We start from the raw sequence: 13494 nt of genomic DNA, 5'->3' as shown, positions 1-13494 counted from the left end.
ACAAACTTTGCAATCCTTTGTTGCAGGGAGTAAAGACAATGCCAGAAGAGTTGTGTACTTTTCTTTTAAGTCCTAGATCTACAGATTTTGCTATGCTAAACCATGAAAGCTTGGCCTCTCCTTGTCTGGAAGAATGAGAAGGGAAAATTAAACCTTAGCTAACAGATATTTTCAAGGTTACCTTGTCATTTTATGCCTTGGAAACTACTTTGCACACCAAAAATCCAGGCATCCATGTACTGACCTAAACAGCTTTCCTGATAAACTTCCTAGAGGTTATCAGAACTTTACTCACAATTTGCAACTCTGTAAAGTGGATCTCAAATCACCACTGTCATCTTAGAGTGTGGAAGAGCTGAAAGGTGAGAAAAGTCAATGGCCTCCAAGTTTTAACTTCCTCCCTACTACTCTCTGCCCTGGTCTACACTAGGACTTTAGGTCGAATTTAGCAGCGTTAAATCGATTTAAACCTGCACCCGTCCACACAATGAAGCCCTTTATTTCGACTTAAAGGGCTCTTAAAATCGATTTCCTTACTCCACCCCTGACAAGTGGATTAGCGCTTAAATCGACGTTGCCGGCTCGAATTTGGGGTACTGTGGACACAATTCGATGGTATTGGCTTCCGGGAGCTATCCCAGAGTGCTCCATTCTGACCGCTCTGGACAGCGCTCTCAACTCAGATGCACTGGCCAGGTAGACAGGAAAAGAACCGCGAACTTTTGAATTTCAATTTCCTGTTTGGCTAGCGTGGCGAGCTGATCAGCAGAGGTGACCATGCAGAGCTCATCAGCAGAGGTGACCATGATGGAGTCCCAGAATCGCAGAAGAGCTCCAGCATGGACCGAACAGGAGGTACGGGATCTGATCGCTGTTTGGGGAGAGGAATCCGTGCTATCAGAACTCCGTTCCAGTTTTCGAAATGCCAAAACCTTTCTGAAAATCTCCCAGAGCATGAAGGACAGAGGCCATAACAGGGACCCGAAGCAGTGCCGCGTGAAACTGAAGGAGCTGAGGCAAGCCTACCAGAAAACCAGAGAGGCGAACAGCCGCTCTGGGTCAGAGCCCCAAACATGCCGCTTCTATGATGAGCTGCATGCCATTTTAGGGGGTTCAGCCACCACTACCCCAGCCGTGTTGTTTGACTCCTTCAATGGAGATGGAGGCAATACGGAAGTAGGTTTTGGGGACGAAGAAGATGATGATGATGAGGAGGTTGTAGATAGCTCACAGCAAGCAAGTGGAGAAACCGGTTTTCCCGACAGCCAGGAACTGTTTCTCACCCTAGACCTGGAGCCAGTACGCCCCGAACCCACCCAAGGCTGCCTCCTGGACCCAGCAGGCGGAGAAGGGACCTCTGGTGAGTGTACCTTTTAAAATGCTATACATGGTTTAAAAGCAAGCATGTGAAAGGATTACTTTGCCCTGGCATTTGCGGTTCTCCTAGATGTAGTCCTAAAGCCTTTGCAAAAGGTTTCTGGGGAGGGCAGCCTTATTTCGTCCTTCATGGTAGGACACTTTACCACTCCAGGCCAGTAACACGTACTCGGGAATCACTGTAGAACAAAGCATTGCAGTGTATGTTTGCTGGCATTCAACCAAAATCCGTTCTTTATCTCTCTGTGTTATCCTCAGGAGAGTGAGATATAATTCATGGTCACCTGGTTGAAATAGAGTGCTTTTCTTCAGGGGACACTCAGAGGAGTCCATTCCTGCTGGGCTGTTTGCCTGTGGCTAAACAGAAATGTTCCCCGCTGTTAGCCACAGGGAGGGGAGAAGGTAGAGGGGGTAGTCACGCGGTGGGAGGAGGCAAAATGCGACCTTGTAACGAAAGCACATGTGCTATGTATGTAATGTTAACAGCAAGGTTTACCCTGAAAGAGTGTAGCCACTGTTTTATAAAATGTGTCTTTTTAAATACCGCTGTCCCTTTTTTTTTCTCCACCAGCTGCATGTGTTTCAATGATCACAGGATCTTCTCCTTCCCAGAGGCTAGTGAAGCTTAGAAAGAAAAAAAAACGCACTCGCGATGAAATGTTCTCCGAGCTCATGCTGTCCTCCCACACTGACAGAGCACTGACGAATGCGTGGAGGCAAATAATGTCAGAGTGCAGGAAAGCACAAAATGACCGGGAGGAGAGGTGGAGGGCTGAAGAGAGTAAGTGGCGGGCTGAAGAGAGTAAGTGGTGGGCTGAAGACAGGGCTGAAGCTCAAATGTGGCGGCAGCGTGATGAGAGGAGGCAGGATTCAATGCTGAGGCTGCTGCAGGACCAAACCAGTATGCTCCAGTGTATGGTTGAGCTGCAGCAAAGGCAGCTGGAGCACAGACTGCCACTGCTGCCCCTCTGTAACCAACCGCCCTCCTCCCCAAGTTCCATAGTCTCCACACCCAGACGCCCAAGAACGCGGTGGGGGGGGGCCTCCGGCCAACCAGCCACTCCACCACAGAGGATTGCCCCAAAAAAAGAAGGCTGTCATTCAATAAAATTTAAAGTTGTAAACTTTTAAAGTGCTGTGCTTAAAGTGCTGTGTGGCATTTTCCTTCCCTCCTCCACCACCCCTCCTGGGATACCTTGGTAGTCATCCCCCTATTTGTGTGATGAATGAATAACGAATGCATGACTGTGAAGCAGAAATGACTTTATTGCCTCTGCAAGCAATGATTAAAGGGAGGAGGGGAGGGTGGTTAGCTTACAGGGAAGTAGAGTGAACCAAGGGGCGGGGGGTTTCATCAAGGAGAAACAAACAGAACTTTCACACCGTAGCCTGGCCAGTCATGAAACTGGTTTTCAAAGCTTCTCTGATGTGTACCGCGCCCTCCTGTGCTCTTCTAACAGCCCTGGTGTCTGGCTGCGCGTAACCAGCAGCTAGGCGATTTGCCTCAACCTCCCACCCCGCCATAAACGTCTCCCCCTTACTCTCACAGATATTGTGGAGCACACAGCAAGCAGTAATAACAGTGGGAATATTGGTTTCGCTGAGGTCTAAGCGAGTCAGTAAACTGCGCCAGCGCGCCTTTAAACGTCCAAATGCACATTCTACCACCATTCTGCACTTGCTCAGCCTGTAGTTGAACAGCTCCTGACTACTGTCCAGGCTGCCTGTGTACGGCTTCATGAGCCATGGCATTAAGGGGTAGGCTGGGTCCCCAAGGATACATATAGGCATTTCAACATCCCCAACAGTTATTTTCTGGTCTGGGAATAAAGTCCCTTCCTGCAGCTTTTGAAACAAACCAGAGTTCCTGAAGATCCGAGCATCATGCACCTTTCCCGGCCATCCCACGTTGATGTTGGTGAAACGTCCCTTGTGATCCACCAGAGCTTGCAGCACTATCGAAAAGTACCCCTTGCGGTTTATGTACTCGGCGGCTTGGTGCTCCGGTGCCAAGATAGGGATATGGGTTCCATCTATAGCCCCACCACAGTTAGGGAATCCCATTGCAGCAAAGCCATCCACTATGACCTGCACATTTCCCAGGGTCACTACCCTTGATATCAGCAGATCTTTGATTGCGTGGGCTACTTGCATCACAGCAGCCCCCACAGTAGATTTGCCCACTCCAAATTGATTCCCAACTGACCGGTAGCTGTCTGGCGTTGCAAGCTTCCACAGGGCTATCGCCACTCGCTTCTCAACTGTGAGGGCTGCTCTCATCTTGGTATTCATGCGCTTCAGGGCAGGGGAAAGCAAGTCACAAAGTTCCATGAAAGTGCCCTTTGCCGCATGCGAAAGTTTCGTAGCCACTGGGAATCGTCCCAGACCTGCAACACTATGCGGTCCCACCAGTCTGTGCTTGTTTCCCGAGCCCAGAATCGGCGTTCCACAGCATGAACCTGCCCCATTAGCACCATGATGCATGCATTGTCAGGGCCCATGCTTTCAGAGAAATCTGTGTCCATGTCCTGATCACTCACGGGACCGCGCTGACGTCGCCTCCTCGCCCGGTATCGCGTTGCCATGTTCTGGTGCTGCATATACTGCTGGATAATGCGTGTGGTGGTTAATGTGCTCCTAATTGCCAAAGTGAGCTGAGCGGCCTCCATGCTTGCCTTGGTATGGCGTCCGCACAGAAAAAAGGCGCGGAACGATTGTCTGCCGTTGCTCTGACGGAGGGAGGGGCGACTGACGACACGGCTTACAGGGTTGGCTTCAGGGAGCTAAAATCAACAAAGGGGGTGCCTGTACATCAAGGAGTATTTCAGGCAGGACTTCACGGAGGGTTCCAATAAGAAATGGTGCACCTAAGTTATCGTTGTTATTGGAACAAGGAGGTTAGCCTGGCCTCTGATTGGTACATGGCTAGATTTACCTCGCTGCACCTTCTCTGTGAGTGACTGCAGTGTGACCTAGAGGAATGAGTCCCCTAGACAGGGGAGGAGGCAAATGAGTACAAAACAAATCTGGTCTATTTCTTGTTTTGACCCACTCCATCTATCTTTTACATCTTTGGCTGGCAGCAGACGGTGCAGAAGGACTGCATGCCATCCACATCTCATGGCTGCTCGGCAGAAGATGGTACAGTACGACTGCTAGCCATCCCCATCTCTTGCCTGCCTGGCAGAAGATGGTGCAATACGACTGCTAGCAATCCTCATCTCTTGCCTGCCTGGCAGAAGATGGTACAGTACGACTGCTAGCAGTCCGTATCGCCTGCCCGCTCACCATAAGACGGTTCAATAGGACTGACTGCAGGACTAAAGAGAATGACCTGGTCAAGTCACTCCAAATTTAGTCCCTGCGCCCATGTCTGCCCAGGCGCTCCCAGCCGACGTGGCCAGGAGCACCTCGGACACGACGAGGACGACTACCAATCGTATTGCACCGTCTGCTGCCAGAAGGCAATGGGTTGCTGCTACTGTGCAGCAAAGCCGTACCGCGTCTGCCAGCACCCAGGAGACATAGGGTGACGGTTACCTGAGCGGGCTCCATGCTTGCTGTGGTATGGCGTCTGCACAGGTAACTCAGGAAAAAAGGCGCGAAATGATTGTCTGCCCTTGCTTTCACGGAGGGAGGGAGGGAACGGGGGCCTGACGACACGTACCCAGAACCACCCGTGACAATGTTTTAGCCCCATCAGAGTGCTCCATTGTGACTGCTCTGGACAGCACTCTCAGATGCCCGATTGTTTGCCATTGCTCTGACGCTGGGAGGGGCGCTTACAGGGTTGGCTTCAGGGAGCTAAAATCAACAAAGGGGGTGGCTTTACATCAAGGAGTATTTCAGGCAGGACTTCACGGAGGGTTCCAATAAGAAATGGTGCACCTAAGTTATTGTCCTTATTGGAACAAGAAGGTTAGCCTGGCCTCTGATTGATACATGGCTAGATTTACCTCGCTGCACCTTCTCTGTAAGTGACTACAGTGTGATCTAGAAGAATGAGTCCCCTAGACAGGGGAGGGGGGGAAGCAAATGAGTACAAAACAAATCTGGTCTATTTCTTGTTTTGATCCACTCCATCTATCTTTTACATCTTTGGCTGGCAGCAGACGGTGCAGAAGGACTGCATGCCATCCACATCTCATGGCTGCTCGGCAGAAGATGGTACAGTACGACTGCTAGCAGTCCGTATCGCCTGCCCGCTCACCATAAGACGGTTCAATAGGACTGACTGCAGGACTAAAGAGAATGACCTGGTCAAGTCACTCCAAATTTAGTCCCTGTGCCCATGTCTGCCCAGGCGCTCCTGATCGACCTCACAGAGGCGACCAGGAGCACCTCAGACATGACGATGACGGCTACCAGTCGTACTGTACCGTCTGCTGCCACAAGGCAAGGGGTTGCTGCTACTGTGTAGCAATGCCGTACCGCGTCTGCCAGCACCCAGGAGACATAGGGTGACGGTTACCTGAGCGGGCTCCATGCTTGCCATGGTATGGCGTCTGCACAGGTAACTCAGGAAAAAAGGCGCGAAATGATTGTCTGCCCTTGCTTTCACGGGGGGAGGGAGGGAACGGGGGGCTGACGATATGTACCCAGAACCACCCGCGACAATGTTTTAACCCCATCAGGCATTGGGATCTCAACCCAGAATTCCAATGGGCAGCGGAGACTGCGGGAACTGTGGGATAGCTACCCACAGTGCAACGCTCCGGAAGTCGACGCTTGCCTCGGTACTGTGGAAGCGCTCCGCCGAGTTAATGCACTTAATGCACTTAGAGCATTTTCTGTGGGGACACACACACTCGAATATATAAAACTGATTTCTAAAAAACCGACTTCTATAAATTCGACCTAATTTCGTAGTGTAGACATACCCTCTCTCTCTCTCTCTCTCTCTCTCTCTCTCTCTCTCACACTTATTCACTCTTTTGCTCTGGATCCCTGAGTTTTTTCCTTTTAGATTTAAAATCTCCTCTTTTTCTCCCTTTTGTCTGTTTTCTATTCACCATCAGTCTTATAATTCTATTTCTCACCCTAAATGAGTTGAGTGTGAGTGAAAGGTATAAGAATGGCCATACTAGGTCAGACCAAAGGTCCACCTAACCCAGTATCCTATCTTCTGACAGTGGCCAAGGCCAGGTGCCTCAGAGGGATGGAACAGGTAATCAACAAGTGATCCATCCCCCTGTTGCCCATTCCCAGCTTCTGGCAAACAGAGGCTAGGGACACCCTCTCTACCCTTCCTGGTTAATAGCCATTGATGGACTTAACCTCCATGAACTTATCTAGTTATTTTTTGAACCCTGTTATTGTCTTGGCCTTCACAACATCCTCTGGCAAAGAGTTCCACAGGTTGACTGTGCATTGTGTGAAGAAATACTTCCTTTTGTTTGTTTTCAAATCATAAGCCCTTTAAAACTAAGACCTCTGTTTATCAACAGCTCTGTTACAGCAGCAGTATGAGGGTTTCTTGACACTGCCTCAATCCTTTTCTGACATCACCATGTCTAGACTCCTGTGACATAGTGACCTCTTGGAAAAGGGTTACCTGTTCTTTGCAAACAACTCTCATCTCAGACCTGACAAACTCACTACACCAGACATGTGTCTTACAAGGTATTTATCCATAAAGGGAACGTGTAAGGTATCTACAGAAAGCTTATGACTTATCAAGACTCATATCCTTTGTGAGATTGAGTACGGGTAATAGTTAAGGAATTATGTAAGTATGCTTTAAGATCCTGTTGTAAAAGTTGGTCACCCTGGTATAATATGCCTTGGTGATGGCCCTTTCAAGCAGGAGGGAGTTGTCATCCGACCCTGGTTAGCCAGTGATGTAATGCATGACTCGATTGTCTAGCCATGCTCCATCCCAAGATTTTTAATGGAAAACAATCAGAGATAACCGCAAACAACTGAAACCACTTGGAGGTAAAAAGGAACATTACAACAGATAGGGGATCACCCTGTCTACAAATAAAGACAAAAGGTTGTTTCAGTATTACACAAGGTGAGGAGAGGAATTTTGTATCTATTCACTGAGGAAACATCTTGTGGAGCGGGGTATGTTTTTCATAAAAATTTGAATCTTGGTTCTTGTGAAGCCAGTCAGCTCTGCAACAGATTGAACTTTGAAGGGAAGTTCCACTTTGTTAGATAAGAAAGATAACTATTAATAAGTGTAGGCCCTAGTTCACATTTTATAATTTTGTTTGGTATTGTAACCATTTGTTTCCATCACTCTGTCTTGCTTCCAGTAGAATTTCTATTCTTTCTTAAATAAACCTCTTGTTTTATTACAAGTGCTGTGCACAGGAGTGGTGGGTTAAGATAAAACTGGGGTACACTTCTCCTTTGGGGGCAGAGGAGCTGGGATTTCTGTGAGTAGCTAATGTCAGAGGCTGGATATCACAGGGATATGCTTCAAGGGCACTCAGGAAGTGGGGTGCACCTCTTGTTAACCTGCAAGGCAAAGACAAGGCTGGCATAACCCAGAGGAGAGTGCTTTGAGTGCAGAAAGGCTGTTGGTGTTAGGGAGCTAACACTTAGCCACCACAGGCAAGGCTACCTCTTGGCATGGGGATAACAAGGTCTGTCACAGTCCTGGGTACTCCAAAAACTGTCACAACCCCACCAAAGTGTACAAAAACATTCTTTAGTGTGTGGACATTTAAATCAAGATTGGATGTCTTTCTAAAAAAATAATGCTCTAGCTCAACTACAGCAGTGGTTCTTAACCCGGGGGTCTTGGGTCCCCTGTGGGGTCACGAGCAGGTTTCAGGGGGCCTGCCAAAATAAACCAGAGAGCAGGGGCTAATATTAGACTCACTGGGACCCAGGGCAGAAAGCTGAAGCCTGAGCCTGCTGCCTGGGGCTGAAGCCAGAGCCCAAGCAACTTAACTTGGCAGAGTTCCCTGTGGTGTGGGGCCCTGGGCAATTGCCCTGCTTCCTACCCCCTACTGCTGGCTCTGGCTTTTAATCTACTGGATATGCAGAAAAATGATTGTTGTGGCACAGGTGGCCCTTGGAGTTTTTATAGCATGTTTGGGGTGGCCTCGGGGGCTGGGCAGGGGGAGGTTGAGAACACCTGAACTACAATATTTGGGCTATATGCAGAAATTATTGGTTACAATTCTATGAATTTCTAAGGGCTGTATTATGCAGGAGGCCAGACTATATGACCACACTGATCCCTTCTGCTCTTAAAATCTATGAACTATAGTATCTTTTGAAATCCAGGCTGGCTTTCTTATGGTGACAGGCATCATTTCTCAATCCAGGATGTTTATTTACAATTTTTTTTAAAAAAGCAGTTTGCCCTACCAAATATACATAATTTTAAATCATGTCACTCAAATGTTTTGGGGGAAATAGATCACAGCCCCTACTAAAATTAGCTGCTCAGATTCTCTGGTGGTATAAATTGTCATAATTCCATTGACTATAACAATTTACATGAGCTGAGGATCTGCCACAGTGCTTTTTAGCCCTGTAATTTACTGAAAATTGATCCTGAGCAAAGTGATCTGACACACGAATCTTTGTTCAGCCTTTTAAACTTTTGTTTTTATACTTCATTCATTTCCTGGCCTACATTCCTCCAGGGTGTAAACTGATGCCAGTTATGGTGGTGCGGTCATTAATGCATGAGGACACAGCCTGAGACTACCAATTTCTCGTTGGCCGCCAAACAAACTTCAGATGGTAATGACTTTCAATCACTAGTAATCTGCACTGAATTTGAAGCAGAGACAGAGAAGTGACTGGTCTGAGAGGATTCCTGGTCTTTAATGACTAAAACTTCTCTGGAGATCAGAATGGCTCCTTGAGACCTGTGATTATTCCAGTGAATGTCAGAAGTTTGTTTCCAAAGGCTGGTTTAAGTCAAATACTTAACATCATTGTAACAGTTTTGTCTAATTTAATTTCCTATTGTTTAATTTAATTTCCCCTCTTTTAATGTAATTTATGATATTTTTTAATAGCACACAAAAAGTAAAAATGGAAACAAATTTAGCAAGAATGGACAAAAAGGAGTAAAATCCAACTTCCATCTGGGTTCTTTTGATTAAATAAGTTGTGAATGATATCATTATTGGTATAACTGAGGACCGGCAAACATGTCATCTTTGCGTTTGCATCTAGCTATCTATATATCTATAAAGTGTCTGTCCATTTCACCATTGCTCTATACCATTTATACCAGTGTAAAGTAAGTGTAAAGTGGATGTAAAACATGTCACTCTTCTGCTTTGGTATTATTTGACCCCTGCTTTACACTGGTGTGCACGATTACATAATATGTAGGGTAACAATGAATCAGGCCCTGTATATCTGTACACGCACACACACACTATTCATTAGTGTTCCATCATAGCAACTTGTATACATCATAGGTGAGGAGTGGAGAGTGTGGAGGAAGAAAATTCAAGAGCAAAATCAGAGATGATGAAATAAGATTGGAGATATTGTTGTATTACACTTTTTCAAGTAAGCCTTTTGTTTATCAGTGTGGTGGTGAGTAACATGATTCGGTGGGTAGGAAAAAGCAGCACAAAGAACGTTCTTAACAATGGAAAGAAGTTTGCTTAGTAAGGCTATCTTAAAGATTAATGATGATGTGAACGTAAAAGATACCAGATGCCTGAAACAAACACACTGGGCCAGATCCTCAGCCTAGCTCAATGTAGCTCCATAGAAGATAATGACTCTGTGACGATTTACAGCAGTTAAGGATCTGACCCAACATAGACATTTCATTTTAGTGCTCTTGGGAGCTATTTGCTTCAAGTGCCCTACAACACCAGCACTTGTGTGTGTTTGTCTGCTTGCACTTCCGGGTGCCTCAGTTTTCTTACTGCTCATCCGTCATGATATAGCTTGAAGCTCTGAGGGACCTGAAAGGTTATATTCTGTGGTACAATCTCATTGGCTTATCTTGGAATGAGACCGTGTTTTCTCTGAGCCCTGTGGCTTAAATGTTCTCTGATCTGCCCCACTTAATGGTGTCAGGACAACTCACTCCAAAGTGTCTTTGAGAGGCTTTTTAAGGGGGCAGAGCCTCACACTGGAGGCTGTCAGAGAGAATGATAATTTCTATAATTTACTAACACTATTTATAAGACCAAAAGCAGAGAGCAGAGTAAGCATGAAATAAAAATAAATATTCAGAAACCAGTCTTAGATATTGTTCATGGTATTGGAAAACTTAGTACCGGTGACAAAGAAAGATAAGCTTAATAAAACTCGCAAACATTCAATTATAGAAAGCGTCTTTCTTAGGAACTGACAGGTTGGCTATGATGGAGACAGAGAAATTTCTTGGTCACCTTTGTTCTTTGAATTTTCTCTCCCCCCATGTTCCCTTCTCTCCGTTAGACAACAGAGAGTAGGGTGGCCACTCATGCATCCCCAGAATACCAGACATTGTGTGTGAGGTAATGCTGCCTTCAGGATGCCATTTTGAAGAACATGCCACATCTTCCCTGGTGCATGTGGCATGGCCAGTAGCGGCAGAGTGGCACACTTTTCTAAATGGCATCCTTGGTGCCTGATACCGGACAAAACCAAGTATGTTTTTATATTAGTACCGGACAGGAGACAAGCCTTAAAAAATAGGACTGCCTGGCTTAAAACCAGATGGCCTGTCTCTGTGAGAGTAAAGTTGTGTGGTCTTTATTTTGGGGAAGGTCAATGGCCTGTGTTATGCAGGAAGTCAAACTACATGACCACATTCATCCCTTCTGGCCTTGACATCCATGAAGCTGTAAAACAAAACAACATCTCAGATCCTATTTCATCCTCTTCATTTTTACTCTTGAACTTTTTTCATACTTGCCATACTAGGCTGATCAAGCTTATCAATGGGAATCGCTACCTGACTTCATTATATGCGTGGATCATTACCAGCCTGCAGTGCTCCCCAGGAGGCCCTACAGGCCAGGAGCTGAAGCTTATGGGCCTGGCCAATCATTAAGGGAAGTTTTGTCTTTTGTTTGCAATTCATATCCTATCCTCAATGCTGAACCATTGGTACAGGCTAAGCAAATTTAAAACCTCTTCAGAACCTCACTTCCTTGTTCAGAGCCGTGAGTAGAAGTATTACTAAAAACCCTCACCCCACTTGAGTCAAGCAGGCTGCACAGAGTTCTGTACCCGAGTCCAGCTTTTTTCCTTGGGAGATAGTGAATTTAATTAATTAACTAAAAATCGTTCCACTCCCTGAAGTAACTGGGTTCTAATCAGTTACATTCACAGAGAGAGAGAGAGAGAAAATATTAAACTGAAGAAAAAATTGGCAAGGATAAATTTCAGTGCCACACTGTTCAAGAAACTGCTCTTGTAAGGGACTAGAAGGATGACAAGTTGGACAAAATTTGAAAAGTATAGCTGACTCTGTAATTAAAAAATATTTTGATTATTGCATGGGCTATTCTTGCTGATCTCCCTTCTGCCCAGTGGTGATAGAAATAACTGATAGCAGTGGGAGGGAAAAGAAAATTTTTTGGTATTAAACAGTTTATTAACTTTCTTAAAATAGGCTCCAGGAATTCAGTTTAGTTGGCTGCACAATTAAAAGTGTAGAAGTATGAGATGACAATATAAGAAACTATACAGGGAGCTTATGTGTGTGCATGTGCCTATGGGTAATTTGTTCCCGCTGCTGAAGACCGAGGGGGGAATCTGCAAAGCCCAGAGAGGCAGAAGCAGAAAAGAGACTAGTGTTGATAAGTGACAGTTAGGGCCAGGTTGTTGCTTTAACACTACAGCCCTGAGTAAGGAGCATTGCTGAATTGCATCACTTGAAGAGGAGCATTGGCGAGATTATGCCTCGGAGAAGCATAAGTTCTAATGACACTTCTCCCTGTGCAGGCAAACCTAGCATAGAATGCTTCTCTTGGTGTGTTGGCCCGGTTTCCTAGGCTTATACAAAGATAGCTAGGCTGTGTCCCTGGTCTTGCCCTCCCAACATGGAGGGCAATGATTTCTATTGTGAGCAGCTCCTGTGCACCTATGCAAGAGGAGAGGGAGTTTCTCGGCCCAGGGGCTGCTCACCCTTAGTAGATCCATGGCTGACAGTGGAATGTGTGGCAATTTGATTGACCATTTCTAATAATTCTCAATGTGTGGAAACACTTTTCAACTAATGGGCTAAATCCTCAGATGGCATAAATCAGCAAGGGTTTGTTGATATTAATAGGGATACACCACTTTGCACCAAGTGAGGATCTGGCCCAGTGTTCTTACATCATGTATTTTTCATTTCAGAGTGTTAGCATATTGTTTGGCAATCAGCTCTGGCTAACAGTTTGGTGTTCCAGTTGCATGTTACTGTTTGAATTATGTGTTGTAGATAAGTTGAGAGAGGGAATTTTAGTTAGAGATGAGAGTGTGCTGCACAGAAGTTTTTATCCTAGCTGCAATGCAATTAAGAAGTGTTAGAGACCATCCATTACCATCTGTTTTTATTTTACTAAGTCAAACTAGTCACCACGCAATCAACAAACAAGATTGGGTAGCTCAAAAGAAACAAAAAAAAGAAACTGACTTTTTTCTGCAAGCCTTTATGATTTATAGTGAAGTGATGTGGTTGCCAAAAAACCTTTATTAAAGAGTCATTAAAAGTAAAAAAATTATGTTCTCATGACTTGGCCCTAATCAGCTCCGTGGGCTTGGATCTTATCCTAAACATTCAGGAATTTTGTTGTTATAATTTTTGCTCTGTAATCACCACTTGGCGTTTAAGACCGAAGACCTATGTGCTTGCTGGATAATGAGTACCTCCAAGTTAGAACTTAAGAATGTCTGCAAAAATTATATCTGGTCTGGCATTACTGCATCTTTTGGTAAACTCATAAAGTCTCGATTCGCTCTACTACCACTGCTGACTAAGTCATAGAATTTAGCAGGCAGGGTTATTTTCTTGATACTTTAGCACAAAAAGTGCTGAATCATTGTTAATAAGTAACCCACTTAAGGTGGGTTACTTGATATTATCTAAAATTCTTCTGAGAGCATCATTAATATTCTCTAATAAATTGTGGAATGCTTTTTGTATTTCTATTACTTTCAATCAGCTTTTCTAAAGGTGATGCCAAAGGCTCGAGCGTA

The 13494-nt window shown here is 45.5% G+C and overlaps 1 protein-coding gene across 1 annotated transcript; it reads left to right on the top strand.

Annotated features, from left to right (window-relative positions):
- The first annotated feature begins 804 nt into the window (after positions 1–804).
- Positions 805–2528, top strand: LOC142071476 (uncharacterized). The gene is made up of 2 exons (XM_075126221.1): positions 805–1360; positions 1949–2528. Exons 1-2 carry the CDS (start codon positions 805–807, stop codon positions 2506–2508), a joined length of 1116 nt encoding a protein of 371 aa, XP_074982322.1. The 3' UTR covers positions 2509–2528.
- Positions 2529–13494: the final 10966 nt, after the last annotated feature.

This window comes from Caretta caretta, chromosome 3, assembly GCF_965140235.1.
Source record: "Caretta caretta isolate rCarCar2 chromosome 3, rCarCar1.hap1, whole genome shotgun sequence".
Classification (NCBI taxonomy): Eukaryota; Metazoa; Chordata; order Testudines; family Cheloniidae; genus Caretta; species Caretta caretta.
Note: the sequence above shows the minus strand (reverse complement) of the source record. Positions and strands in the feature narration are given on the sequence as shown.

Coding starts and splice junctions, on each gene's coding strand:
- LOC142071476 (XM_075126221.1), top strand. CDS start 805: ATGATGGAGTCCCAGAATCGCAGAAGAGCTCCAGCATGGACCGAACAG. Junction 1,361..1,948: donor AGGCGGAGAAGGGACCTCTG/GTGAGTGTACCT, acceptor TTTCTCCACCAG/CTGCATGTGTTTCAATGATC.